We start from the raw sequence: 25784 nt of genomic DNA, 5'->3' as shown, positions 1-25784 counted from the left end.
GAGTTCTCACGGTGACTTTTATTTGGTAAGCAACAATATAAACATGTGAATAAGAACAGGCATAATTTGCAGGGCTGGCCTTTGATCCAGAGCACCCTGAATCTAGCAACCCTTCCATGAGCAGATGAAGGTGAACCTTCACCAGAGACTAGCCGAAGTTGCAGTCCACCAAGACCTTTGTCATGGAAAAACCAACGCTTGAATATATGCTATTACCAAACTTATGTGCAATCTTGGAATGTATTAACCCTCCTCCTCCCCTCCTCTCTCAGGGTGAAAAAAAAATCATAGAGCTGCAAACCAGTAAAAAATTGCTTCCAGCTAACTGAGACTGAAATGGTCTGTTGGACTATAAACTGAAATATCATTCTGGAGATAACCAGCTGGTTGTGACACAAAGTACTGTATTTACAACTCGAAAATATAACTGTTATATACTTTAATTTATAGCAAATTTAATACATTAGTGTTTACAAAATAAATTCTGGACTCAACTGAAACAGCGTGCTGCTTAGCAAGTTCTTTTTCCTTCCTCTCACTTCAACTGAAAAGACCAGCAAGCTTAAAAGCTTCTTCTGTGATCCATGCACAACTGTTGAGATGTTGAAAAAAGAGAACGTTTCCTGCATCTCTCTAGTCTTGTTGCTCGATACATTCTATTACTCAAGCTGTACAGTTCAAACCTTAAGCTGTCCTTTAACAATTCCATACACATCTCATGAACACTACTCAGATACTAACCAGTGCACCAGCTAACATTACAAACTGAAGAAATATCTTATCCATATTAACTAGCTCACACAACAGGAAAGAGGAAATATAACTACACATTCAATCTCTTATTTCTAACAGCAAAGCTGCAAACTCCATCACTTGAAGTAAGATACTTCAGTAAGTGAAACAGTACCATACAGTTCAAGAAACATTTTTTTTTAAAAAAAACAAACATTTTAATAGTATAAAAAGTTGTTTACTGGTGTTTCTACTATAAAGCTTTGTTCCACAAATCAAAAGTGATAAAATAATTAGATATGTTTACAGTGATAAGAGACTGCAGTGAAGACATTTCAGCTCACATTTTGCTGATCACTTCAGTACAACATAGACTGTGACTGAATTATTAACACACACCTATGACACAGAGCGAACTGCAGACATGAAGTGCACACCTGAACATGGAATTTTACCCACTGCATGGTAACTTACTTTCTTCAGCCCTCCTTCTCCCCTCCAGAAAGCACTGTAGGCAAAAACTGTATTCAGAAACTAAGGCATATAACTACTCGACTGCAGGAAAGCAACCCTTATTGTGGGAGGTGCACGGAGGAAAAATGGATGTACACGAACACAGCATGGTAAATCCCAAAGTTACAAGCCAACTGTTTTTCTGTAGATAAAATGACATCTGAAAAAGTGAAAATGTACAAAAAATAAAAACTGTCAAATAAATAAAGAATACAGATGTTAATTAAACACATATATAAAGAAACGTATTGGCATACTGTATGCAGTATACGGTATATTCATAGAATCATGTGGGCTGGACAGCACTTAATAAGGAGTCACATATGAAGATGTAACCCCTTGTCTCTCTCCTCCAAAAGATCTTATGGTTTCTGGATATGAGGTGCAACCTTTTACACTGATGCATAAATCCTGCATCATATTTCAGTTTTGCCACACCTAGGATGCTTTTTAGTATTATTATTATTTTTTTTAAAGATCCACAGAGAAGTCCAAAAAGTTACAATGGTCTGAATCACAATTTTTGCAACCCTGTCCATGCTACGTTGTCTCTTGGGTTTCCTACTAGCTGAGACTTCAGTAATTGTACAGTATATCAAACCGCAGTTGTTCACAACGAACTGGGAGCCAATAATATGGACTCTTCCATACTCTATTTGGCATTTTCTACATTCCTGAACTGTAGATAGCTATTGTACTATAAGTGTGTTACACAAAGGCTGCTGAAACCATTAAAAGTGATGTAACAATAGTAAGTGTCAAGTAAGTCCGCTATAATACAGAATCCGGGTCTAGGTCTATTAAATGCTATATCCACATAACATTTTAAACCATGAAATATTTTATGCATTTTCCTTTTTTCTACAAATATTGTTGCAAACTTGCTGTTAATTGTGTCACGAGGTTCGCATTCCTACTTCTCCAAGGATTTTTAATTCAAATGTTTAACAACCATATCTACGCTAGGTACACTTAAAGTAGACATTGAAATTTCAAGTAAAATGAACTGTAGCCACATCTACTGGACTCTATACACGTCCCGACATCTAGATTTACTTTGATAAGTTATACAAATACATAATACATTCTTAAATAATGTAGACCCACAATATTAATTTGTGAATCTTTCCACGTTATAAAACCATTTTAACAGGAATGTTTATCCACCTGTATTACTGTTTTAGTTTGCAGTGTCTCTTGCTTTTCTGTTTCCACAGATTACTGTACCAGTTCTTAGGCTTTGGCTATTGAAATCTCTTATTTGAATGAGGCAACACTGGTTATTAAGGCTGTTTTGTTTTTTTCTCTTATGAAGTTTCATTCCTTATTATGACACTGGTTTCCAGAGCAGGATGACTATCTTGTGTCTTCAGGTTCTGTTTTTATGACCTTCCTTTCTATGTTGTTAAAAGCCGAGTGAGGAAAATCCTTTAGAATACCAAGGCCTTCTGCGAGAATAAGAGAAAGAGAGAGGTTAAAAGTACTGCTTGAAAACACATATTACGTTCTTACTTCAAAAAAAAGTCCATGAATTTTACAGATACTGAAAGTTGAAGCAATAAATAAATCCTGCCTCTTCCTTGTGGGCTTTAACCCACTTGGGCTATAACCTTGGTTACATTACAGTGATGACAGAGTAATCACCACAGATTTACTTAAATTCTCCCCAGGAGCAGGGCTTAGTGCAGATGCACTCTTCACTAGCAATTTGAAAGGGAAATTCTGCCTGGTGAATGATTCCTGGGACTGGGACAGCCAAACTGCACAAAAGCTGACCTAAGATTTCGATACTCCAGAACAGAAGATGCAAGATTCTTCTCATCTTTCAATAACCTCTTTCCTATTGCACCTTCCAAACTCAGATGGAATTTTGTTATTTTTCCCACAGTTGTGAGTCTCAAGAATTCCTCACTTTATCTCAGTGAGCCAACCGCGAAACTGAAACCGTCCAAATACACTGTACGAAGGACTTGTGCCATCTTCTATCAAACTTCAAATTAGTTTTTCCCAAAGCCAAAGGGAAATAAGAGAAACAGCAAGCAGAACTCAGTGAATGGGAAACCTAGTTCAAGGCACACGTGGCATGATGTGGTACAGAGTACAGAAACAGCGCTAGGTCCTTATAAGCCAGGTTAGAAAATCTTTTTATAAAAAGCAAGTTTATAATGTGATTCCTTTATACAGACTGAAGCCTTGTTACAACCAAACTGCATTGCAATAGCAGCAATGTAATAACAGTTGGAGTTTGGGTCAATACCTCTCTGAGGACAGACACATGCCAGAACTTGCTTATCTTAATCTAGTTACTGTATCCAACTCCAAGTTTATCCCAAATAATATTCAATCTGTTTCTAGATTAACAAGTAACACCACTCTTGATGTTTTGTCCAAAGCCTTAGTTAAAAGGTTACACACAAAGCATGTCAGACTGAGCTACCTTCCTCACTCACTGTATTAAGCACTTCATCAAAGCTTTTCTAAAAAGCTGATTCATTTACAAGGGACGGCACTAACCCGAGGACTGGGACTTTGCCTCACCACCAGGGTAAAGCCGGATCAGTTCGCTGCACAGAGGTTTTCCAACATGCTGCTCTCCATCAAGTGAAATGTGCTGCAACTGTCTACTGGGAAGATTTGACATTCGGAGATTCAGCGGTCTCTCACCTGTAAGTGGTTCACAGTGAAACATGGATGGAATAAAAAAAAAGTGATATTAAAAATCAAGTAGAGACTTAAATGAATACTAATTCTATCACCAAAAGTTCATCTTAAATATCAGCTGCCTAGGAACATTTGTAGCAAAACAAGGGCTATATAAATATGGTGCTATACAGACTATTCCACAGGCATTGCTAGAAAGGGGCACCAATCCATACAAAACTCTCTTATTCTGCCCCAAAAGCCCATTGAGATCCCCAAAAATCCCTCTCCCACTGCACAACATATAAAGAAATTTGTACCATCTGAGGAGCTGGATCCACACACCTATTTCTTTCTGGGTATTTGAGTGCTGCTTTGCTTGACCGATATACACAGATGAAAACCTATGTTCTAATGCTTATTTGTATTGGCTCCCTTAGTTTTTCCTTTTACTGCTTCTTTTCCATCCTTAAAAAAACAAGCTCTTAAAAAAAAAGTCTTCTGCAATATTTCTTGTCCATGTTTAACATTTTCTCTCATTTCACAACATCCAAACAGAAAGCAATCAAATGGAACATTCCTAAAATTAATGCAAGCTAGGGAATAGGCAGTTGGTAAATCAAATAGATAACCAAAAAATTGAGCTTTCTGAAGAACAGCAAGCTCCTAAGCACATTATTAGAATCTGCTTACTTCTGAGCAATTTACATAGCCAACTCCTCAAGCATTGTTCCTAGACTGCACACACAGGTAAACAAAAAGAAGTACCAACTACATTATCAGCCTTACCTTTAATCTCCACAAAGCAAGAACACAAGTGACCTGCAACGTTCTGCTCTGTTTTCAAAACTTAGGAGAGACCTAGAGCCAAGTTCTGCTCTCACTAACAGCAGTGCACCCTACACTTTCTTCCCTCCCTATGTTATCTGTAGGGAAAGCAGTCTGCCCAGTAACACAGCAGAATACGACTGCACATCTGATTGCGTTATTTAGACTGTAAGCACTTGAGGGCAGAGATCTTGTCTTGTCCATTCAGTGCTCGGTGTTCTGTTTTTGCTGTACTATACTAGATAAATAGCACCACTGACGAAGGTTGCATAATATCAAATGCATTTGCTGGCAGCAAGACCATGCCTGGAAGCTACTATACCTTGTCCATCAATGTTATCTAATGACATGCCATTGGGGCTGTGCTCTTCTGAGTTTTGTCTGTAACATCCTGTGGAAAGACGTCTCTCTAATCCAGCCTGGCTGCAAAGAAACTCCATCTGTTTTGCCATTACCTTTTCAGACTGCAAATAAAGCACAAAAATAAAATAAATAAAAAAAACACAAAAACCGCCTCTTTAAATACATATATATAGTGAGTCAAAACACAGGGAAAAAGCAGTATCAGATGATAAGACTAACAGCCTAGATACAGTTTTTTTGTTGACTCATATGTACAGATGTGTGCTTTACAGTTTCTTCAAAAACTATCAAGCAAACAAAATATTTTTGCACCCATAAAGATTTTCATACTGTATATCTGAGTCACTCAGGAATACTTGAAATGCAAGTTGCTGTAATTCATCCACACAAAAAAAAAAAGCAATGCTAAATTCTGTTCTTAGAAAACACATCAAAAACACACTTTCTGCACTTTAGGACTGCGGGTTACGTGAAGAGAATCTCAATAAAAGCAAAAAATAATGTCTTAATTATCCAGCTTAGCTCTGCTCAAATACACGTCTTCACAAAGTATTCCAAGAGTGATGGCAACATCTGCTAAAAACTTATGCCAAGATTTCACTAGACATCTTGGAATCTTTATTTTAAGAAACAGCACTACACAAGCTTAAAAATCTGCCATTCTGAAAGTGTAGGATGACAGTATGTTTGTGGGGGATAAAGGTGTGAAATGTCTGTCTAGAAGAAGAACAAGACCTATACACCTCTAGAGAGTGAAATTAAACAATGCAGTGCAACGTGGGAGGAAATGGCGTCTGAATGTTTGTCATTGAATTTAATGCCAGGAGAATTCTAACTTTCAATATAATCTTGTTCTTGAGAATGTAAATAAGCATCTTGCAAAAAAAAAAAAAGGAAAATTACAAGCCAAAAAAAGTTGATTTAGAAGAGCACCAATGAACATAAGAACAGAAAAAGTACAAAATTAACACCTAGGATCAATAGGAGGGATTTCATTTCTCTTCTAGGTAATTCCGTAATTGTTTCAACTAGTACAGATGCTTATTAAAAAGAAGTAATGGCATTTTGAAGAGCACTTAACTTTTCCTGGTAGATGATGAAAGCCTGACTTCCCATGAAAGTCTGCTTCCTCTGCACAGTTCAACACTTAAATACAGTGACAGCATAACAGACCAGCAGAAGCTGAGTTTCTGCAGCACAGCGGTGACCCCGACAGCAGGGTAATGACACAACCAATATTTACTTACTCTGACTTAGAGGTCGTCAGGTTCTGCAGAAGAACACTGAGAGCTCAAGCTTGGTCTTGGGAGGTAGGATAAAAAAAACCTATTTTCAAATAGTTTACATTCAATTGTGCTACAGTTTTGCTATTCTGTCAGTGCTGTTGCTACTTTTGAATGGTTAAGCCATTTTTAAAGGAATGAAACATTTAAGTTCTCACTCACGTAATCTTTGTTGCTTAATTCGAATAAAAAGAGCAGGAAGTATTTTAAATTGCAACGATGGGGAAAACCCAGAGAGCTGCAGATACATTTGAGCTTAAAACAAATTCCACTTAACAGTGGAAAAGAGGTTTGTTTTAAACTCAAATGCACCTGCAGTAGTTACGCAGCGCCAACCAATGAAAACTTGAAAGCATATAAAAGATGAAAATAAACTTCTAAAAACCAAATTTGTTTACCAATTATGTGACATCAGAACACATAGCATAGCTGATTTTTGATGCAGCACAACGAACAGAATTTGCATGCCCATACACTGCTTTGCAACCGAAGAATGTGGAAGCCAGGCTAACATACCTGGTCCCAGAAAACAGGAGCCTAGCTCCCAAATGTAATCTTATGTGAAAGCTTGGTGATTACATTTGCCCAAATCAGTTATACCAAATAAATTTGTTGCAATTTAACATGAAATGCCTCCTTAGAAAGAATAGGCAGTAGGAGATGTGTATTTTACCTCAAGGCCAGGATACGCTACAGAAAAGACAAAGAATCGGAAACCTGTCTTTGTTTATTGAATGCCTTCCAGATACTCAAAAACATTGTACTTCTATCAGGCTGAATGTTATTTACAAAGGCAATTTATCCTCTCAGATCCAGAGGTTCACTATTTCCTAAATATAGTGCCATTGCCTCTTAAAAAGAAACGTCAGAACTGAGGACTCCAAGTTCCCCTTCTCTATTTATTCCTCTAGGCTCAACAACTTGAACTTTCCATTTATAGCTAATAACACAAGTAAAACAGCACAAGTTGTACCAATAGTACTCTACTTGCTCCAACAGGAATCGTGTATTTTCAAGCCTTCCATGCTAGATCTTACCTCCTTGGAGCGAACAAGGTTAAAGCTGTAGCACCGTGTCAGAACAGTTTCAGAAGGTAAACCCAAATTAAAAGTGATGCAATCACAGCTAAGCTAGGTAGCCTTTGAAAATTGAAGGTAATTGCTTTAGTCATCAAAGCAATGCATCAAAATCAATGTACAAAGACACGGCCCGTATTATTCACAGTGTTGTGTAGTTGGTTTACCTGGGAGTTAAGAGCTGCTGAGTCTTCGCTCTTTCCTTTAGCCAAAGCAAGTGGCATTTTGTCTGGCTGATAGAGTGTTTGGACTGAGTCCTGGAAGTCAGGATAACCATCCTATTAAGCATAAGAAGAAACCAAACACCAAGAAGAATAATATATTATTGTTTTTTTCTGCACCCTGTCTCTCTCTATACCCAAGAAGAAAACAAAACAAAACAAGCAACATTCCTGAACATCTGTGAGAATTCTGGACTGGAGTTTACATATTTGTACTGCCCATTTCATTTAAGTTTTTGTCTAAAACATACACAGCTCCTCTACAGTGAGGGCCATATCTAACATGGCATACCCAGACAATTATATCTCATCTCTCACACTTTCAGGTGAATCCTATTGTTGTCACTGACATTATACTAGTCTACATCAAGCTTTGCCAGGCAAATTTAGGTCCACTGTTTCTGTCACTCTTTACATATAGCTGCTTTGAAGATTAAGAAATCAAATTTATATGTAGTCAAGACCAAGGCACAGCAGCTGCATATACTAACCTTGAGAAAATGAGGGAAGCCTCCCCAAATTCAACATACTTCACACAAAAACTACCCTAGTCTTACAAAACGAAATAGTTTTAGAAGCAGAGTAGCAAAGATCTTATATGCTATGGGAAATAACAATTCAAGAGTTCTTTTAGTCTCAAACAGTTATAACATGCAAATCTCTTCTGCAGCTTGCATATGTACAAATAAAGCAAATGAAGTTCTTGTGAAAGCCTGCCAGACTCCATTACAATAAATTAATCATCGGAGCAATGGTTCAGGATGAGAAATTTATCTTGCTTGGCGTTATAAGGAAAGCTCATGTAAAACAGAGGAACATCCATAAACATTTACAAAAGCAGAATATAGGTGACTGTGTTAAAATGGGAAAGGATGCTAGAGATCTTAAAATAGACCCAAACCTGAAAGACGTGACATTTGTAAGTGAGGATCTGTAGACCCAAGTATCAAAAGCATGCCAAATTATGTAGATTTTCCTTTTGGATTCTGGAGGCACATGCATGCAAGTAAAAGCACTTTTGACAATAGCCAAACAAATAGGTTACCATCCAAGAACAAGAAACTCAATCTTTCAGAAAAATCACAGGGGAAAGACTGCAAGGACTACGCAGCTGGCAGGCTGCACGCTGCCCTGCACAGTGGCGGTGAGACCCTCAGCACGATGTAATGCCAATAAAGTTAATTTTTTCATGCTTCAGGGAAAAAAATAAATAAATCCGTCTGAATGACTGCGTATGGTTTTTATCCACCCAACATATTCCCTCGGGGAAAAACAAACATGATAAGTATGTAAAATTTCATAACCAGGTAAATCGCAACAAAACCTCATCCTCTACAAGAAAGACTTCGCAGTGCATTTCCATGAGCGCTGACCATTTTCATAGTTAGGCCTGGAATTGTTTGGGAGAGGAAAAATGACTGTGTGTAGGCAGATGAAAAAGCGAATACACAAAAACGTATCGCTCAGGATCCTATTTTTGCAACAGATCGGAACACGGTTCTTTATAACGCATCTGTGATCACACGCCAGTACAAAACCAAAGGCTGTTTCCTAAAAGTAGGCCTCGAAGCCTGCTGCCACGACTGTCACCCGTCACTCCTCCACCTCATTCTTTGATGACAACGCAACTCTGGATCCCCACACCTTGGAGATCTTCCCTCTCTGTTGCCGGTTGATCTCATTCCCACCGCCTTGATGACGAGGAACAGGTCGTGCTAGGCGATGACCTGCTTTGCACCAACTTGGTCTTGCTGCCTGCTCCTCTTCCCTCTCCACCCAGGAGCGGCCTGCTGCACGCGGCGCTTTCTGTTTTCCTCTGCTGCTGCTCAGTTGTTTTTCAAGCTGCTTCATACAGCAGATGTTCTCAGTCCCACATGTGCTTTTTTGCTCCCTCTAATGACATTTTTCCCATGCAAACAGTAGACTCGACTGCTTTTGCTGTTTTCGTGAAAAACACAGAAATCCCACACTCGCGCTGATTTTCTTTTCAACTGTCTCAGCAACGGTGGAGGTGGGCCTCTTCTCTCTCCCCCGCTACCTGTGCTTCCCACCAAGGGAAGATGTTTCCTCACAGCCTCCGCTCCTGTCTTCCAGCCCGTGCCCCCCAGTTCCCACCGAGCATTGTATAACCAGCTTTTGCCAGCTCTCCTTCTCGTCCTGTTCAGCTGAAGGGCGACGCTGACACACAGAACAACTCCTTCATGCCACGGACACCAAGGATGCGTTCAACTCTCCGTGGCCCTGCTCCCTCGCCTGTTAGTAGTGTATCTGGAAGAGGAACCTCGTCAATCACAACACAAAGCAGCAGTGATGACGGCCTCTCCCTCTGTGCCTACTGGGTGACATACCTGTGACTTACTGTGCTTTCTAAGCTACTGCTGCAACAGCTCATCTCATTGCTCTGAGCGGTGCTGGTAGTGAGTCAGGCAAGATGACAAAATAAGGGGTGTCCCTGTCCCACTACACCTATGTAAAAAGAGATCCTTGCTTTGGAAGGGGAAATGCTGTTTCCATCCCTATTCATCTATTCTGCTCTTTGTCCAGGGCAGACTTAGGAAATGCACCCCTCCCAACCTTTTTTTATGTTGTTGTTGTTATTTTAAAGAATCTGGTTCCAAAGCCCAATTGATTCCATTCCTTTTTTCACTCCCTCGGCACCTTTAGTCTCTCATTTGCCTGGAATTTTTTTTTTTCCCCTTCTCCTCTGTACACTTCACTCCCACAGCTTGCCCACCCACTCTACGAATAAGAGGGGGAGAGCACACAGGGGAAGAGAAAGGCTTTTACAGGTAATTTGATGTAATTCATGGCATATTGTTTCTTTGTATGCTTGTGTGAGTTTCATATTCATGAAGAGGATAAATTTACAATGGTGGCTGTAACCCAGCAATGTTTAGGCTTGCACACACAGCCCTGCCAGCTCTGCCCAAGTATGACCTTCAGAGTCTCTCCAGAGATTCTTTTGTGTGTGTGTTTGTGTGAAGTATTATTACATTTCAGGAAATTAACTAATCTTTTCTAAGTAACTTTTTACAGTATTCAAGCAGGGTAAGAAATCTTTCCAAATCCAAGCTAGTATTTTAGACCACAGAGACATTAACGTCCCTGTAAAGAGATATTAATGACTAATGGGCAAAGAAATGGCACATCAAAATACTGAGTTTGGCCTTATAACAGAAATGCAAAACGACCTTCACAAAAAAAAAAGAAAAGGAAAATAAAATGAAAAAAAAAGAAAAGCCAGAGCTAGTTACAAGTCACCTGCGTTCTGATCTCTGCATAAGGGTATTAGCATGACAGCAAGCTAATCAAGCCACATTGAAGCACTACAACTTTAAAAACAGGATAAGGACTACTTATCCAGAACAGAAGGAAAAATCTGCAGCACTTACTACTATTTTCATTTTACCTCCACCTTCCTAAAAAAAATAAAAAAATCCCCAGGCATGCTACTACCAAAAAAAAACTTTTTTCCAGAATGCAACCCTTAAGAACACAAACCATCAGATACAAGAATCATCTTCTGAGTAATACTGCCTCTTTTTTCTTTTCTCTCTTTGAAGAAAACCGTGATTTGCAGTGTACCTCAGAATTGTTATGCACCAAAGTAACAATTTACTTTTGGGAGTTCAGAAGAAAGAGGAAAGAGGCATTTACGTTGATGACAGCAGTCATTTCATAGTTAATAATACTATGCTATCATATGAAAGATAATTTCATTTACAATTTCTTATTTTGGAGACAGTCTTATTCCTGAAATAGTCATTCATACAATTAAATTTTCATATGCTTTTTAAAATATGACTGGCAATTTTAGATAGAATTAAACATCCATTCTCAAAATTACTCAGCTAAAACAGCGTCTAGAGAAAGCAGGCCTTTCAGACTGTTAAGATTTCACCATCCAGAAAATAAGAGAATGTATGTCCCCTAAAGTTGTCCTAATCTTTCTGCCTGCCCCCTCTCCTTCCCAAAAAAGAAGTTTCAGACCATATTTTTCAGGCTTTTAATTCCTTCTTTCAATGAAGATCCCGTGGAAAAAAGCACCTCCCTTACAGTGTGTCATTTTAGATACTTGCTCATCATCAATTATCAGTGAATGAAGACAGGCTTTCTGCTGCTGAAAGCTAATTGTCTGTGAAGTACTATGTGAAGCAAGGAGTAGCAGGTCCCAACCAGCTCTTGCCAATTAAGACTAGACTGGACAAAAGAAGGGAGAATCGAGGAACCAACTTGCAATGTATTGGTCAAGGCTGATAATGGTGTGAAGGTGTATAAAATCATTGAACAAAGCTTTCACCTGATCTTTCTTAAGGGCTGAAGAGCAAGCATAGGTCAAAGCACAACCCAACACGAGTAAAAATGGCCTTACAGAATTATTTTCAAAGCTATGAGTAAACCCTCAACGCACACACATATTTAGTATTGTATAAACTCAAACTACAACTGTACACAGGCTTGTGGAACTATAAAAAAAAAATCACAAAGAAAATATGAACCCGTCTATATACCTATTCATAACTGCCTTTTCAAAACTAACTGCTCTCACTGGGGTTTGCCACACAGGAAAAGCCCTTGTACAGGTAACAAAGCACCGCACTGCTGAAAAAATGAAAGGCTTGCATTTGGTGCATCATTTACCACAGATCAAGTTACGTATGAGAAACACATCCACATTCCAGATACTATAAAGCTCCCCTCTACAGCTAAAGAATATCACGTATTTGCGTGACATGAATTCCAGCTCAGGCCCATCTCACATTCTAACGTACATTTAATCTGCATCTTTTGGAGCAAACAGCACAGTAAAATCCCCACAACGCTATAAATGAATTAGACATCCACCTAAAAGTGAAACAGTAATTAAAAGCGAAACAGTAATTTGTTTAAAAAATAAATAAAAGGGGAAGATCTGCTACTTTCATGAGTTACACAGGTATACATATTTACGACAATTTGTTTGTTTAAATAAGTGACTCCTATTTACTTTTCAGTAGTGGCAACTCAACAAAAAGGTAGACTACATATATGCTGACCCTGCACTCTCAACATGAAACTCCCAGTAGAACACCCATTTCCATAAGCAAAATCTTGTGCAGGTGTATATATTAGCCACATATACATGCTTGTTGTGCTTTTGGCACAAAAGTAATTACAAAAACCAGTAAATTAATAACTCTTGGCATAACCATGTGTGTTGATGTACACAGCTTTTTGTTAGCTTTTGACTTTTTAATATTGTCAGTTCTAGAATTCATAGCACAGTCAGAGCTAGCTAATATTCCCCCAATCAATCCTTATCCAGAACTTTGGATTCTAAACAAGATAAAAAGCTGACCCAAGAAACTTTAAAAACAACCAAAAACACAAAAACAACAAACAAAAGAAAAAACAACACCCCACCTCACACCGACTTGAAAGCGAGAGGCCTTATGGGAAGACATTTCCTATAGTGCTCGCGTTTATTCCACCACAGGAAATCACTCAGTCCCATTCCTTCCCCTCCTACACGCACAGTGCACAACACTGAGAGCAACTTCACCATAAAGCAGATCCTACTCTTTACCCCTGCTCCTACAGGTTCCTCCAACAAGCATTTACATTTTCAGAGACTCTGGCAATGGATCTCACCCTCTCTCTCACACCCATCAACTGTCTGTCAAATGTTTTTCTGACAAACTTCCTTTGACAGATCCCTTCAAAACAGAAGTCAGTTTTAGCACACATAGGTTAAAATATAGGAGTCTCAATACTGTACCTCTATCTTGATTCTCTTTGGTGACAGTTCATCCCGTTCTCCGCATTTAGATCTAGAAGACAAGACACACACGCTATCAAATTAACCCCGATCACCAGAAATACTCATGAGAAATGGTCAAGAAACAGAAAAAAGAGCAAGAACCAACGAGATGCTCAGAAAAAGCCTCCAATTCACTTGGACTTGGCAGTAAAAGTCACTCAAGTATACAGGAGAAGAATACAAGTGCCTTGTGTTGTTTTCAGAAGTGTCAAAAGACCCATGCACTCTTCTTCCGAACAGAAAGGAAATCTGCTTGAGCACACAGAAATATAGAAGCGCCTTTGACTACCCAGAATGGATGTGTATTTACATATAATCAGCATGGAAGAACTGAGAGCAAAAGAAAACCACGAGAAGCCCCCAGAAGTGTTATGAATATGTATTTTGAAAGGCCATTGCAATAAACGTCAGTTAAAATTTGAAAGCAATATAAAGTATCTAAAAATAATAAATATGATGAAAACTTCATTTTTAATTGTACTTAAATGCTATTAAGCCTTTGTTACTTTTTCATAACAGCAGTTCATTTAACAGAACATTAACAACTGAAATTAAGACTCAGCTCCAGTTCTTTTAAGCAGGTTTGTAAGCTATTCCCCCTATGACCTTATCCATTCTCTGGAAACTAGCAAACCCAATCAGTATATATTCAAAAAAAATTAAAAAAAAAGATACATTAGGAAGCTTTGACTACTCTGCCAACTTACATTAAGCCTACAATTGCCTCAAATACTTGAAATGCTAGCCTCTCAGATGCCTCTCCACCTGCGCTATCGTTGCAAAAATCTGGAAAACTAGAGAACAACTAAAAGGTAATTCAAGACAGCTAAATCTTAGCAGTTTGAAAGCTTCATGACTTAAATAGTATTTTATTAACCTCCTCAGAAGAGCACTTTGCTAGCTAGAGAGCAAGAAGAAAGCATCTCTTGTGCTTCAAAAGAAATGCTGTGAAATTGATTAAGTAAAGGTCCTTCGAGTTAATTAAAACCTTACTTGGTGGTCCTGTAAGTATACTTGTATGTAACTTCTCGAGAGATTTGCCGAGCTAGTGCGAAGAGTTCATCTCTCCTGGTCAACAATGCATTATCTTTCACACACAGCTGAGCGGCTGCTTCATTAACTGTCAGCTGGAAATTAAACACAGAGATTCATGATTTTGTATACTTTCACCCATTACATTTGTAGAAGTACCCTTCTTCTGAAATAATGAAAGATTTCAATGCCAAGTAAAATTACTTGTAACTGTATAGTACACCCCGATGGGTTTCTTCGACTTTTTTATATCCTTAATAACACAGGTAAGCCTCTGAGAAAAGACACAAATGTAGCTGGTGCATTTAAAGTCCCTTCAAGTAAAACATCATTGTAAGACACTCTCAATGTGCCCTGCTTGTGCCTCAACCCAGCATTAATTAAATCTCAGTATAAAACAGTAGCTCTGAACGTTCACAGTGTTTGGATCCCAAAGCCTGGTTTACAGGGAATACTATTTTTATAACTGCAATATGCCCAGGACTTGAAAAAAAAATCTGACAGTGTGGGTACAGATGGCTTTCCCTGGTGAATACAGCATAAATTCTGTAGAAGGTGATGGTTTAAGAAACGATTAAACTTTTTTTAGCTATGTTTCTCACCCTCATGTTTGTGAAGACTATCTTCAGACATGAATCAAATGTAACTTGTTTCAAGGATGTTTTCCCGAGCCTGCTGGGACACATTTCTAGTGTCTCTGCTGCTGGCAATAGTTTCATAAAGAGGAAAAAAAAAAAGCCTGAAGTTAAGGCTCAAAATGGTTTCACAATGCTCTTCAGAAGCCTATAGGAAGTGGTGATATCATCATGAATTATACCAGCTTTATAATACTGCTGTCTGAAAAGCAAACGATCAATGCTAAGAACAAACAACAGAATTAACATAACGAGAGAAATAAAAACTGAGATGCTGGAGAAGAGATTCCCTGCTCCTCCCACAGTAAACAGGAGCTAAAGAGACATTTTCACTTCTTCCTCGGCTGAAGAGCAGCCAGCACTTGTAATTAGGCCTAACAGCAAGAGGTCAAAATAACGCTGCAGGTACTTGTTCCGAAGTGCACTCAAATCTTCTTTCTTTTTGGGAACAAAGCTGCTTCGCATGGGCTTGGCTTCTCGCAAACGAGCTCAGCCTAAGCTTTGCTGCTACCGCCAACAAAACGTTCTGTATCTGTCTCAGACTAGTGAATATTAAAAAGCAGCGAGGTTTTCCACAGCACAGTCAGCATATTCACGCCGACTAAGCCGTGCCATTGCCAACCCTCGATCTGGCAGAGCTGGCAGCACAAAACAACGGCAGGTCAGCGCGCGGGCGTACGTGGCTGAAGACGGGCAGCAGCGCACACAGGCGGCCTCCAATGCCATCAACACCAAGAACGCCGTCCTTACCGCCTCCTTCCATGCGAGCAGAAGGAGGTGAAGCCAAGGACAGACCAGTGGGGCTGCAGATCAACACTGCCTCCTGGCAAGAAGGCTGGGAAGCTCACTCCTACTAACACACGACAGAGCATTACTTGTGAAGTAGATCTGAGGCCAGCAACTCACCTGAACTACTGCACGCTCCATCCCTTAAAGACCGAAGCTGTCCCATGAGGTGAACAGCCCTCAAACTGTCTTTGGGCAGAGGTCTTGATGTCACCCAAATGAGAAATTTTGTCTAACACAACACTTGTTCTCCAGGGAGGTTGAAAAGCAAAATTACGTTTCAGGAGAGTTGCGATTCTCTCAGCAGCCAGCGCCCAGTAGCACCTCACAAGAAACTGCTGTTCTTAATACTTCGTAAGCATTTTTTCACCATCTTTAGCAGAAAAGCATCTGATCTGATTAGGACATTTCCTGCGATACCTGAATGCTAAGCAGGCTGAAAACGTGTCTTTAACAGGCAAGCTAGGTATGTTGCCTGATCCTTTAGTCTCTGTACAGACAAAAAAATCTGACGGAGATCAGATGTACAAGGGTGGGAAGTTAAGGTTTAACTTGTGAAACATCTCTAGGTCATTACGTTCCTACAATACAAAATGCTAAAATAAACCACTACCCATTTGAGAGGAACAGCTGTTCTATAATGTCTGTCTTTTCAGAAAGACGGAGAAAAAAATACAAAAATAAATGATTAATACAACACCTATGGAAAGGATTATCAATCAAAGCCAGCAATAATTTTGGTCAGAGTGATAGGTATTACTTTGCCCAGGATGAATAACATTGCTAATGTTTACAAAATAATTCAAAGTATTTTTTAATCCCTCAATAAAGCGTTGAAAGGTTGCAAAGAGCTGAAAGGGCTGAAATGCTTTGGGTACTTGTAGACAAATGCTATTTATCCTAAACACAGGAGAAAAGCCAAATGTTTGTTTGTTTTTCCTGCTTTCTTCTTTCAGGTCACATCCAGACTTACTGAAGTGCATCATGGCTTCCTGCCTTTTCAGGAGGCATAATACTGCAGTGAGAAAGTGCTGTATGCCTAAAAATAATGATTCTGTATGCTGGAAGCCTTGATGACAGAGCAGTACGTAACCATACAGGCTCTACAGAGAGGGATGGGTATATTCTCATCTGATGGGGTTCATAAATTTCCCCCCCTAACTAGAAACACATAATTAAATATCAAGTCCTACTGTTTTGGTGAGTCAACAAGGGAAAAGGGAAGACAACAAGTTAGACAAAATTTATCATTTGCATTTCTTACTCCTGTTTCTCAAACTATTAAACAGGATTTTTTCAGTTTTATAGGCACCTAGACAAGCACTGAAATATTAATACGCAAATAACAAATCTGACTCAAACATGCAAGAGTCACTGAGTTCAAGGGCACGTCTCATACTCATCCCTCCTCCAGTCCAACTTTAAACATGAATTGCTCTCCCTGACTGAAAAGGTGTGTAATACCAAGACAATGGGATGGATTAAGGACTGTACATTTATTAGTTTTGGAACCTCCTTGTTTCAAATCTATATATATTTTTAATCAGATTTAGTCTGGATAAGTGCCTTACACAGATACTCCTACCAATAGCACGCACTTTCAGAACAGCTCAGTATCTCCAGTTCTCACTGGCCTGTAATGGCTGCTCAAGCCCTTTGAGACACTGCAGTGTTCACACTTAACAGAGAATATTCTCAATAATTCACCACTAATTTTGCATGAAGTTTGAGGCAAGTTTGCACACAACTCCACCCCGCCTGAGGGGTCAGAGGTGCCCTGATCTTTACCTTAAGAAGCCATCTACTACTTATGCTTTTTAAATTCACAGAGAGGTTTATTCAGCTGCTCATTGCCAGCTGCAGAGAAACCTTGAACCGTGAGGCAGAGTGACGGCCTTGGAATGTATTGAATGTATTAACATGTGCAGAAACAGTATCTGGATGAGCAGAAACTTACCTCCCTGGTCGTTCACGGTCCTGCCTGCTGAGCAGCAAATTGTTTAAGCCATTGAAAATAAAAATCCATTGAAATTGATTTCACAAGAGATAAACTCTGGTTAACCAAATTTTAAACAAAAAAAAATGTCTCAATGATCATGTAGTATTTCTGTATTTTCTGCTTTAAAGTGGAAATGGAGAGAAAACTGTTCAAGATAAAACTTTGTGAAATCCAGCCTCTTTAAACAAACAGCAAACCAATTGTGAGCAAATTCCTCTTGTTTGCATGTGTGCAGTTCCCATCAAGTTCAGCGAGGCCCCACATGCGTAAGTGAGGCATAAGTCAACCACATACTCCTTTGATCCTGTGCCCTTAGTCATAATAGTGATAGAAATATTTCCCAAAGCTAAACCATGCTCTCATTCCATTTTTAAACATGATTTTACAGTGATGTAGTAAAGATCTGCAGAGCAGCACTAAAACAAAGTCACAGAGCAGAGCGGCCCCCCTTCCTTCCAGCTCTTTGCTCTCCCAAGCCCCACCGTTCACTCCTTCGGCTTCGCAGAGCCACCCCAGGGCCCGGCTCGCCTGAGGCGAGCGCTGCCCCAGCACCCACCTCGTATTACGTTGCTGCATGCCAGCAAACTGTCTGCCCAGACTGCACGGTATTTCTGCAGCCACCATCCCAGAGGGAGATGGAAAAAGCACAGAGCCGCACACGCTGCGCTGTAGGCCTCGCCTGCCGCCATCCCCAAGTGAGGAGAATCCTTCTCTCCCGCCCCGGCTGCGGCAGCGTACACAGGGCACCTACACAATTAAGCCTTTCAAACCCTGCCTCCACCTCGTCAGCCACATGTTCTCTTACAGGAGAGACTTACTTCTGCAAGGGCAGGGGAGAAAGGCTACGTTTGTTCCTGCACACTGGGTGAATTCATAGGTTATACACGTAGCCGCACAGAGCCACAAAGCACGCAAATGGAAGCTGCACAACTAAAAGCGTGTGACATAAACGGAGCTCACTACTGGCAACTTCCCTTGGAAGTGTCTCCCCAGTTTGTTCAAGTCCTTGTGAAGTCACTGCTCGTGATATGCAATTGCCTTATGAGTGTAAATACAGAAGCAAAAATGTAAAAAAAAGTTGTTTCCTCCTACCCTTCTACTCAGAAGCATAAAGAGAACTTAGTTTTACACTACAGTTAACACACCTAAAAAACTTCTTTTTGAAGTGAAAAAAGGCTAAAGCCAGTACAGCTTTTTTGGCACTCCTGTAACATAAACACTGCCTTCCCTTTTGGGAACTCAGTTTTACATGCCAAATTTTAAATCCAACTGAAATTTTGCAATCACTGTTAACCGTGAAAATGCTGATGCAGCACTCGTATCAACAGTGTTTTGGCACTGCTTTGACTTAATGTTTGTTCTCTTGTACTGTACTTTGGCACTAGGGAACTATTCCCAACACAGACACACCTATGGCGTTACAACACATGCAGCGTGAGCCTCGAGAAAGCCAGGACAGAAGTGAAGGAGGCCTGCACAGTCTTTTAAGGACAGGAAGGAGCAGATGGTATGCAGGTATTGAAGGGCAAACCTGCATATTAGTCACCCCTCAATACTGGTGACAGTCCTTCCCCTTCCTCCTCACAACTCTTATCACCTGAACTTCACTTGGCTGGCCTGTGTCCCCCGAAAAGAAGTGCCACGGGTTGTATAATTAAGCTTCACACCAATTCAAATACAAAAACCCCATGCCACCAGGGTTAGGGACCTTATCAGCAGAACCTTTTTCACCTCACACAAGCTAGAGAGAAGGGTCTAGAGGTGAGGAAGGACAGCAGTGCAGTAACCAAGCCAGGCAACCCTGTTACCAGACACAATCCATTTTAGCTATTAAACTTCCAAACCACCTCAAAGGTGCAAGGGAATGTAAAGGCAGGATTGGTTTAAAAAGGTGCCGTATGCTTGGAAACCCAAGGAACATGCTCAGTGCGATACTGGTTCACTATTTCAGTGCCAAACCATTCAGACCCTGTCTGAGGGACCATACAAGGACTGAGCAGTGTGATGACGCAAAGCTGAAGTCATCAGCGCATACACGCACACACGCGCCCCCAGGAAAGGAGGCTTCTACTTCACCCAGGATTTCCATTCCTGGGCAGGGCTAGCTACAGCTCTTGTAAGACACGCAGCTCTCATCACCCAGGGAAAAGTGCCCGTACAAGAAGTGTACCCTCTAAGCAGCATCTCAAAAAAGGCATAGGAACAGGAGAGGGAGCCCTCTGTCGCTCAAGGGATTTTACCTCGTGGAGGGTAAGATGCTTGCCATCCTTTCTTTTTGAGTCAAATCTGCCATATATTGCACTGTACTTCCTGATCTCCTCCTCTTTGTGAGGGTCCTCATCACTCATCTCAAAGATATGGCCAATCATCTTTGCCAGTTTCTTATTTGTTTTCAGTAACTCCTTGACTTCACTCAAGTCACTTTTGGGCAGGGAGGGAACCATACGTTCTACGCATTCAGCAACTGACAGAGCAGCAGCAGCATCCAAGGTCTCACTGTTTTCCTTTGGTGAAGCTGGAGAGCCAAGGTCAGCCGGGGAAAGACTGTGTTCGCTCTCTGTAGTGTGGTGTCCTTGCCAGAGTCTCGGTTCACTGCCGCTCTGTAGCGATAAGTTCCCCACCACATCAGATTTGCTCGCACCCACGCTTTGCACACAAGTTGTGGCAGCACATTTTGGGATCTTCAGGTGAGGCTCTCTGGTACTGCTGTTCCGCTCGTAACTACTGCAGGATATCCCCAGCCACGCAGGAGACCCTTCTGGCAGTTTATATATTGGAATGCTGCTGACCGGTAAGGAAGTGAGAGGCTGGTTAAAAAGACCAGGGTTTGTGACCCAGTCCCTCAAAGCTTTCTGCAGCCTTCGAACATGAAGTGGCTTGCTAGCCATGCCTACGAGAGCCATTATCTCCAAAAACTCCTCTTCACCTGCTTCACAGAGCTGCTGGACATCATCACCACCCTGCTGAATGAAGGCATCGAAGTAGAATAAGAGATTTGCTTTTTGTAGTATTCGATACAGCTGCAATTCCCCAAGGGTTCTGGGTAGAGCTGACGCCATCACGGATGACAGAACCTGCAAACAGTAAAAACGGAGAGAGGGTGAACACCAGGATGCTGGCATTCCGACATATTACCCCCCACCCCCCATCCTTCCTTGAGACTGTCAACTCAAGGGATGAGATTTTTTTTCTCTCATTACAAAAACACACGTGGAAACGGTAAAACGGGTGATAGTTCTCTTTTTTGATAATATATTATCAAACAAGAGACTTAGCTGAAACATTTGTGAAAAAACAAATCAGCAGATAGCTGCGATGCACCTACAAAGAAGATGATTCAAACACGAAGCCAGCTTGTTTTCAGCATTCCCACTTCATGTTTGTTCCCGAGAATGTCATTCAATATTGCTCACTGCTTCTACTACACTCTTTTTTATATCTTCAGATCAAAATGATCACAAAACAATCTGAAGAATTACTGAATATTTGATCGCCTGAAGGAAAAAAAAAAATCATCAGCTGTGATTCTCCTGAATTCTCAAATCATTTCCCCCCCATAGCAATTTGGAGGACTGCAAGAGGAGAGCAAAGAAGAAAGAGATGCTTCACAGAAGCCTGGAGAATTAACGAAGCCAGATCAGTAAAAGGTTGCTTCAGTAAATTTCTAGTTTTCACCATTTTATATTAAAAAAAAAAAAAAAAGGATCTAATGCCTCCGCTGATCTTAATTCCAGCAGCAACATCCACAGAGGAAGCAAAAACTGTGATGGATTCCAACACATACAGTTTAAAAACATTGCTTTGAATTCACCTGCCTGTTCCATTTGCTCAGAGCCCTGGGTGTCACTGATCCCTACAAGATGAAATAGCAGTAGGCAACACAGCAATCGCGCTCCAAAGGCTCCCAAGAGACAAGCTGCATAGTCCTACCCCCCTTATGGCTGGAGAAAAAACACTTCCACAAGTTTCAACGTCAGAAAACACTGTTTCCATAAAACTCATGCTATCCAGAGTTAGCCCACAAATAAGAAACTCTTCAGAGAGTCCTCAGGTCTCTCACACACACAGTGGCTTTCACAACTATAAGCGGTTAATTTCCCGTATTATAGCATTAAGCTAAACCATCCAATCAATAAGCCCTCAAGCATGCAATTTATATTGGTTGTGAAAGTAACAGAACTGAAACACGGAGCTGGTCTGCTAGCATTACTCTGACTCTACTATCATGTTGCTCTTCAAAAAGCAACAACACAGTAGCAACCTAAAAATCAGCACTTATGGCATGATTTGCACACACTGGGGGGGAAACGGTTTTAATAACAAGCATAAAAAAATAAAACAAACACACCACAAAACTGATGCAAGAATAAATGTATTTTTATGGTCACTGTGAGACTGGTAATCAGAAGTAGAACTATGGGAAAAATAATTTTTACAACAGACTTTTTTTTTTTTTTTTTTTTACAATTAGCAACTCAAAATAAATGTACAAATGTAACAAGCAGAACTTAAATTCCTTTCAGGGGGCATCTGAAAGATCAGACACCTGTTCAAAATCAAATCTTTGATTACATTTTACTAGCAAAAATTAAAACTAGGAGCCCAATAGAAACTTTACAAAGATCCGTGCGGTAGCAACAGGATACATGCAAACAGTCTCTCCAGGGGAAAAAAAAAAAAAAAGAAAAAAGCCTTGAAAAATAAAACAGCTGCACATATCATTCTTTGTATGTTGGGATCTGTAAAACAGAACTAACAGCGCTAGCTGTTGAGATCTGGGCAGCCTCCTCAAGGAGCTGCTGGTGTGACCAAGACCTAATCAACTGTATGCTTGGGAACTCAGGGTGAAACTGGAAACACTGAAGAGATGCTTATTTTAGAAACACAGCTGAACTGTAGAAAATAATAGTTAATTGCAGAAAAACAGCTAAGTACTGCACTCAAAGATGTGAGCTGCAACAAGAAAAACGAAGCAAATCACTTAAGGTAATCCTTTAAACGGTACATAACTCGGTATTTTAAAAATTGTCATTACTTCTCAAGAAGTTCCTTGAAAAATCCTCCCCTTCCATACAAACTTTGACAAGACAAACAAAACTAACAGCTTACGGATTAGTGGTATTTCAGTAAACTGTTCCTAGCCTCCCATTTCAAACGATGTTGACTCTCTTCCATCAATACCACAAATCAACTTATTTATACAACTGCTGCGAGAATCAGCATTTTCCCTGAAAGTCATCCATCTTTGCACCAAATCTACATAAATCTACATAAACGGACTTTGTGCAGAGAACTAAATTGAATTCCAAGATGAAGGTGGCAGGGAAATTACACACAGCCTAAGTGCTCCAGGCAAGGCATGGAGCTAATTTTTCCAGCCCACGGGCTGAAAGAAGCAGCAATAGCCCAGGAGTAGTCTTTACCTCGAGGCTCCTAACCAACAAATCTCCTCCTGACAGACAAAACTGGATTAATATGTACTACGGAGGTGTCAGTAGCGGGTCCACGGTTCAGACTGTGTTGAGGTTTGCACTAAAAGCACGACTGAAATCCCTCTGTTTTGCACTTGGAAGACCAACTCCGTTTTCCAAATTTAGTACAGTAACTCCTCAGAGGGCCATGCAATTTTTCCATTTAAGATCGCTCCTAATTTCTGCAGAGAAGACATTTTTGAACACTCCCCCTCTTGACCTCTCTTCTCCTCTCACTAAGCTGAGCTCCTTGTGTCCAGCCGCGCTCGCCCCGCCGCCATGCCGGGCGTCTCGGAGCTCGTGAGGCGGAAAGGCCCCCTCCTGTCCCTGCCAGGACAGCCTCGCCACGCGGCCAGCTGCGCTGCTTCCTCGGGCACTCCTGCCTCCTGTCAGGCTCCACAGCCCAGCTCGCAGGCCACAAAGGCAGCAGAGCAGGTAAGCCTGTCAACCTGGGGAGCAGGGCTCAGGAGGACAGGTAAGAGAAAAGGTTTGCTGAGCCAGCACCGGGATGAGAGGGGACTGCTAACCTGGAGGATACGCAGCACAACTGTTGCTGCCAGGCCCTGTGGATCTATCGGGTAGCGTCCAAGACTCAGCACACCCACTCAGGTCCCAGTGCCACACGTCCCTCAGGTGACCTTAGAACAGCTTCTAAGAGCCCCAACGTCACGCTTTTCACCATTGCTCCCATTCCTGAGCGCAGCAGGGGCAGTGCTGCTGGGACAAAGGGCAGGCGGGTGAAGAGGTCACGCAGCGAGAAGGCGGCCGGGAGTCATGTATGCTCCTCGCCAGGGAAAGCACCTCGGGCAACGCTCCTCGTCCACAGCCTGCTCGGTAAGCCTCGGGCCTCCTCGTCGGCAGCCCCAAACAAACCTGCCAGGGGAGCAGCAAGCTGGTAACGTCCTCTGGCAAACTCTGAGGAGCTAACCCCTGCGACATGCCGCCTTGCGGGCGGATCTTCTAAGGGATATCCAGCTGCAAAGCCTCTCGTGGCAAACAACAGGAAGGAGAAGCCAGCATGTGAGGGTCTGCAAGGGTAAACCAAGGCGGTGGTGGCAGCCGAGCTGCTGCTTCTCCCCCTTGGCTGCTGAGCGTCCCTGCCAGTGAGGGGTGTGGGAACACGCAGGGAAGGGCGCCCGTTGCTTTACATTTTTCATGCACAGACCTATCAAAGAAGCTAGGAAATTCCCCGTAACAGAAAGGCTGTTTAAAATACATTTCAGGCTGCAAACTGCTACAGCCCTGGCAGAACCAGGAAATCACCGGTCAGACCTTCGCTCAGCCTTCGCAGCCCACGACCCTGCCTTCTCATTTTCTGTGTTACCTCCCTGACACCCAGAGCCCGTCGCCCCACTGTGCTGCTCTCCCTCCACTCCACGCACTGGCTGCCACCTGAACTCTGACCGCAAACCCGGCTCCTGGGAAGAGAGGAAAGTGGAAAAAAAAAAAAAAAAAAAAAAAGACGGGGACAGGGCAGCGCTCCTAACTCTCTGCAAGCAGCCGCTGCCACCAACTCCTTGCGCCGAGGGGACATGCTCCGACAGCAGCCCGGCTTGGTGCCTTGGCCGGTGGGGAGCTGCCGGTTTCTCCCCGTTTTGGGGGGCTGCAGGGAGGTGGCTGTGGGTACAGGGGCACAGAGATGGGAAATGGGGGTGCAGGGGGCTAGAAGCACGGGGCGAGGACCCGGCCAGCAGCACGCTGGCTCTCCGCGGCTGGTTTTGAAGCAGGGCAGCGGAGCGACCCCGCGGGTTTGTGTGCGCAGACGGATGCTGCCCCAGGTGAGCGGCGCCTGAGCCGCCAGGAGAACGCACGCGAGGAAAAAGTGCGAAACGCCGCGTTCCTGCCTTTTAAGCAACAGCGATTATTTCATAACGCCTCTCGACCACTCCGGGCGTTTTGCAAAGTCTCCGCAGACAAACCGGGGCCGGATTCCAGCGCCGGCCGCTCTGCACATTCGCCGCCCTCCCGCAGCGCTTGCCCAGGGCCGGCGGCGGGGCACGGAAGGAAAAAGCACGCAGCAGCCGCGGCACCGGCCGCGCTTCGCCAACCGAGCCGCCTCGCCGTGCCCCAGCACCCCCGCCACCCAACTTCCACGCTGCGGCCGGGGGGGGGGCCCGGCGGGGCTCCCGCACCGCCCCAGCCCCGTCCCCCCGCCCCGCTACCTACCGGGGGGCTGCCCGCCGCCACCACCGCCGTCCCGGCGCCGCAGCCTCAGCCCCGCCGAAGTTCCTGCCGTGCCCCCCCCCGCGCAGGCTCCTCCTTTCCCATCGGGTGGGCGAGCCGGCCACGGCCCCCTCGTCCCCGGCCCCCTCGTCCCCGGCCCCCTCGTCCCTGGCCCCGTCGCCGTCTCGGTGCGGGGGGGGGGGCGCGGCGCGGCCGCCCGCCGCCGGCTTCGCCCTGCTGGC

General features: G+C 42.4%; 1 protein-coding gene across 3 annotated transcripts; it reads right to left on the bottom strand.

The window, feature by feature from the left end:
• Positions 1 to 25784, bottom strand: NAB1 (NGFI-A binding protein 1). Of its 3 annotated transcripts, none has more exons than XM_083842908.1 (8): positions 25546 to 25784; positions 20149 to 20982; positions 14450 to 14583; positions 13415 to 13466; positions 7603 to 7713; positions 5036 to 5177; positions 3760 to 3909; positions 1 to 2693 (listed from the first exon to the last, which is right to left on the bottom strand). In XM_083842908.1, the coding sequence occupies exons 2-8, from the start codon at positions 20965 to 20967 to the stop codon at positions 2602 to 2604; spliced, it is 1500 nt and encodes a 499-aa protein (XP_083699034.1). In that variant the 5' UTR covers positions 20968 to 20982; positions 25546 to 25784; the 3' UTR covers positions 1 to 2601. The 3 variants fall into 3 exon arrangements, with proteins under 3 accessions (XP_083699034.1, XP_083699035.1, XP_083699036.1); XM_083842909.1 differs by having other exon boundaries at positions 1 to 2690; XM_083842910.1 differs by having other exon boundaries at positions 3784 to 3909; positions 25546 to 25781.

This window comes from Anser anser (genome assembly GCF_964211835.1).
Source record: "Anser anser genome assembly, chromosome: 6".
Lineage (NCBI taxonomy): Eukaryota > Metazoa > Chordata > Aves > Anseriformes > Anatidae > Anser > Anser anser.
The sequence above is the reverse complement of the archived record's forward strand: the minus strand, read 5'-3'. Positions and strand labels throughout refer to the sequence as shown.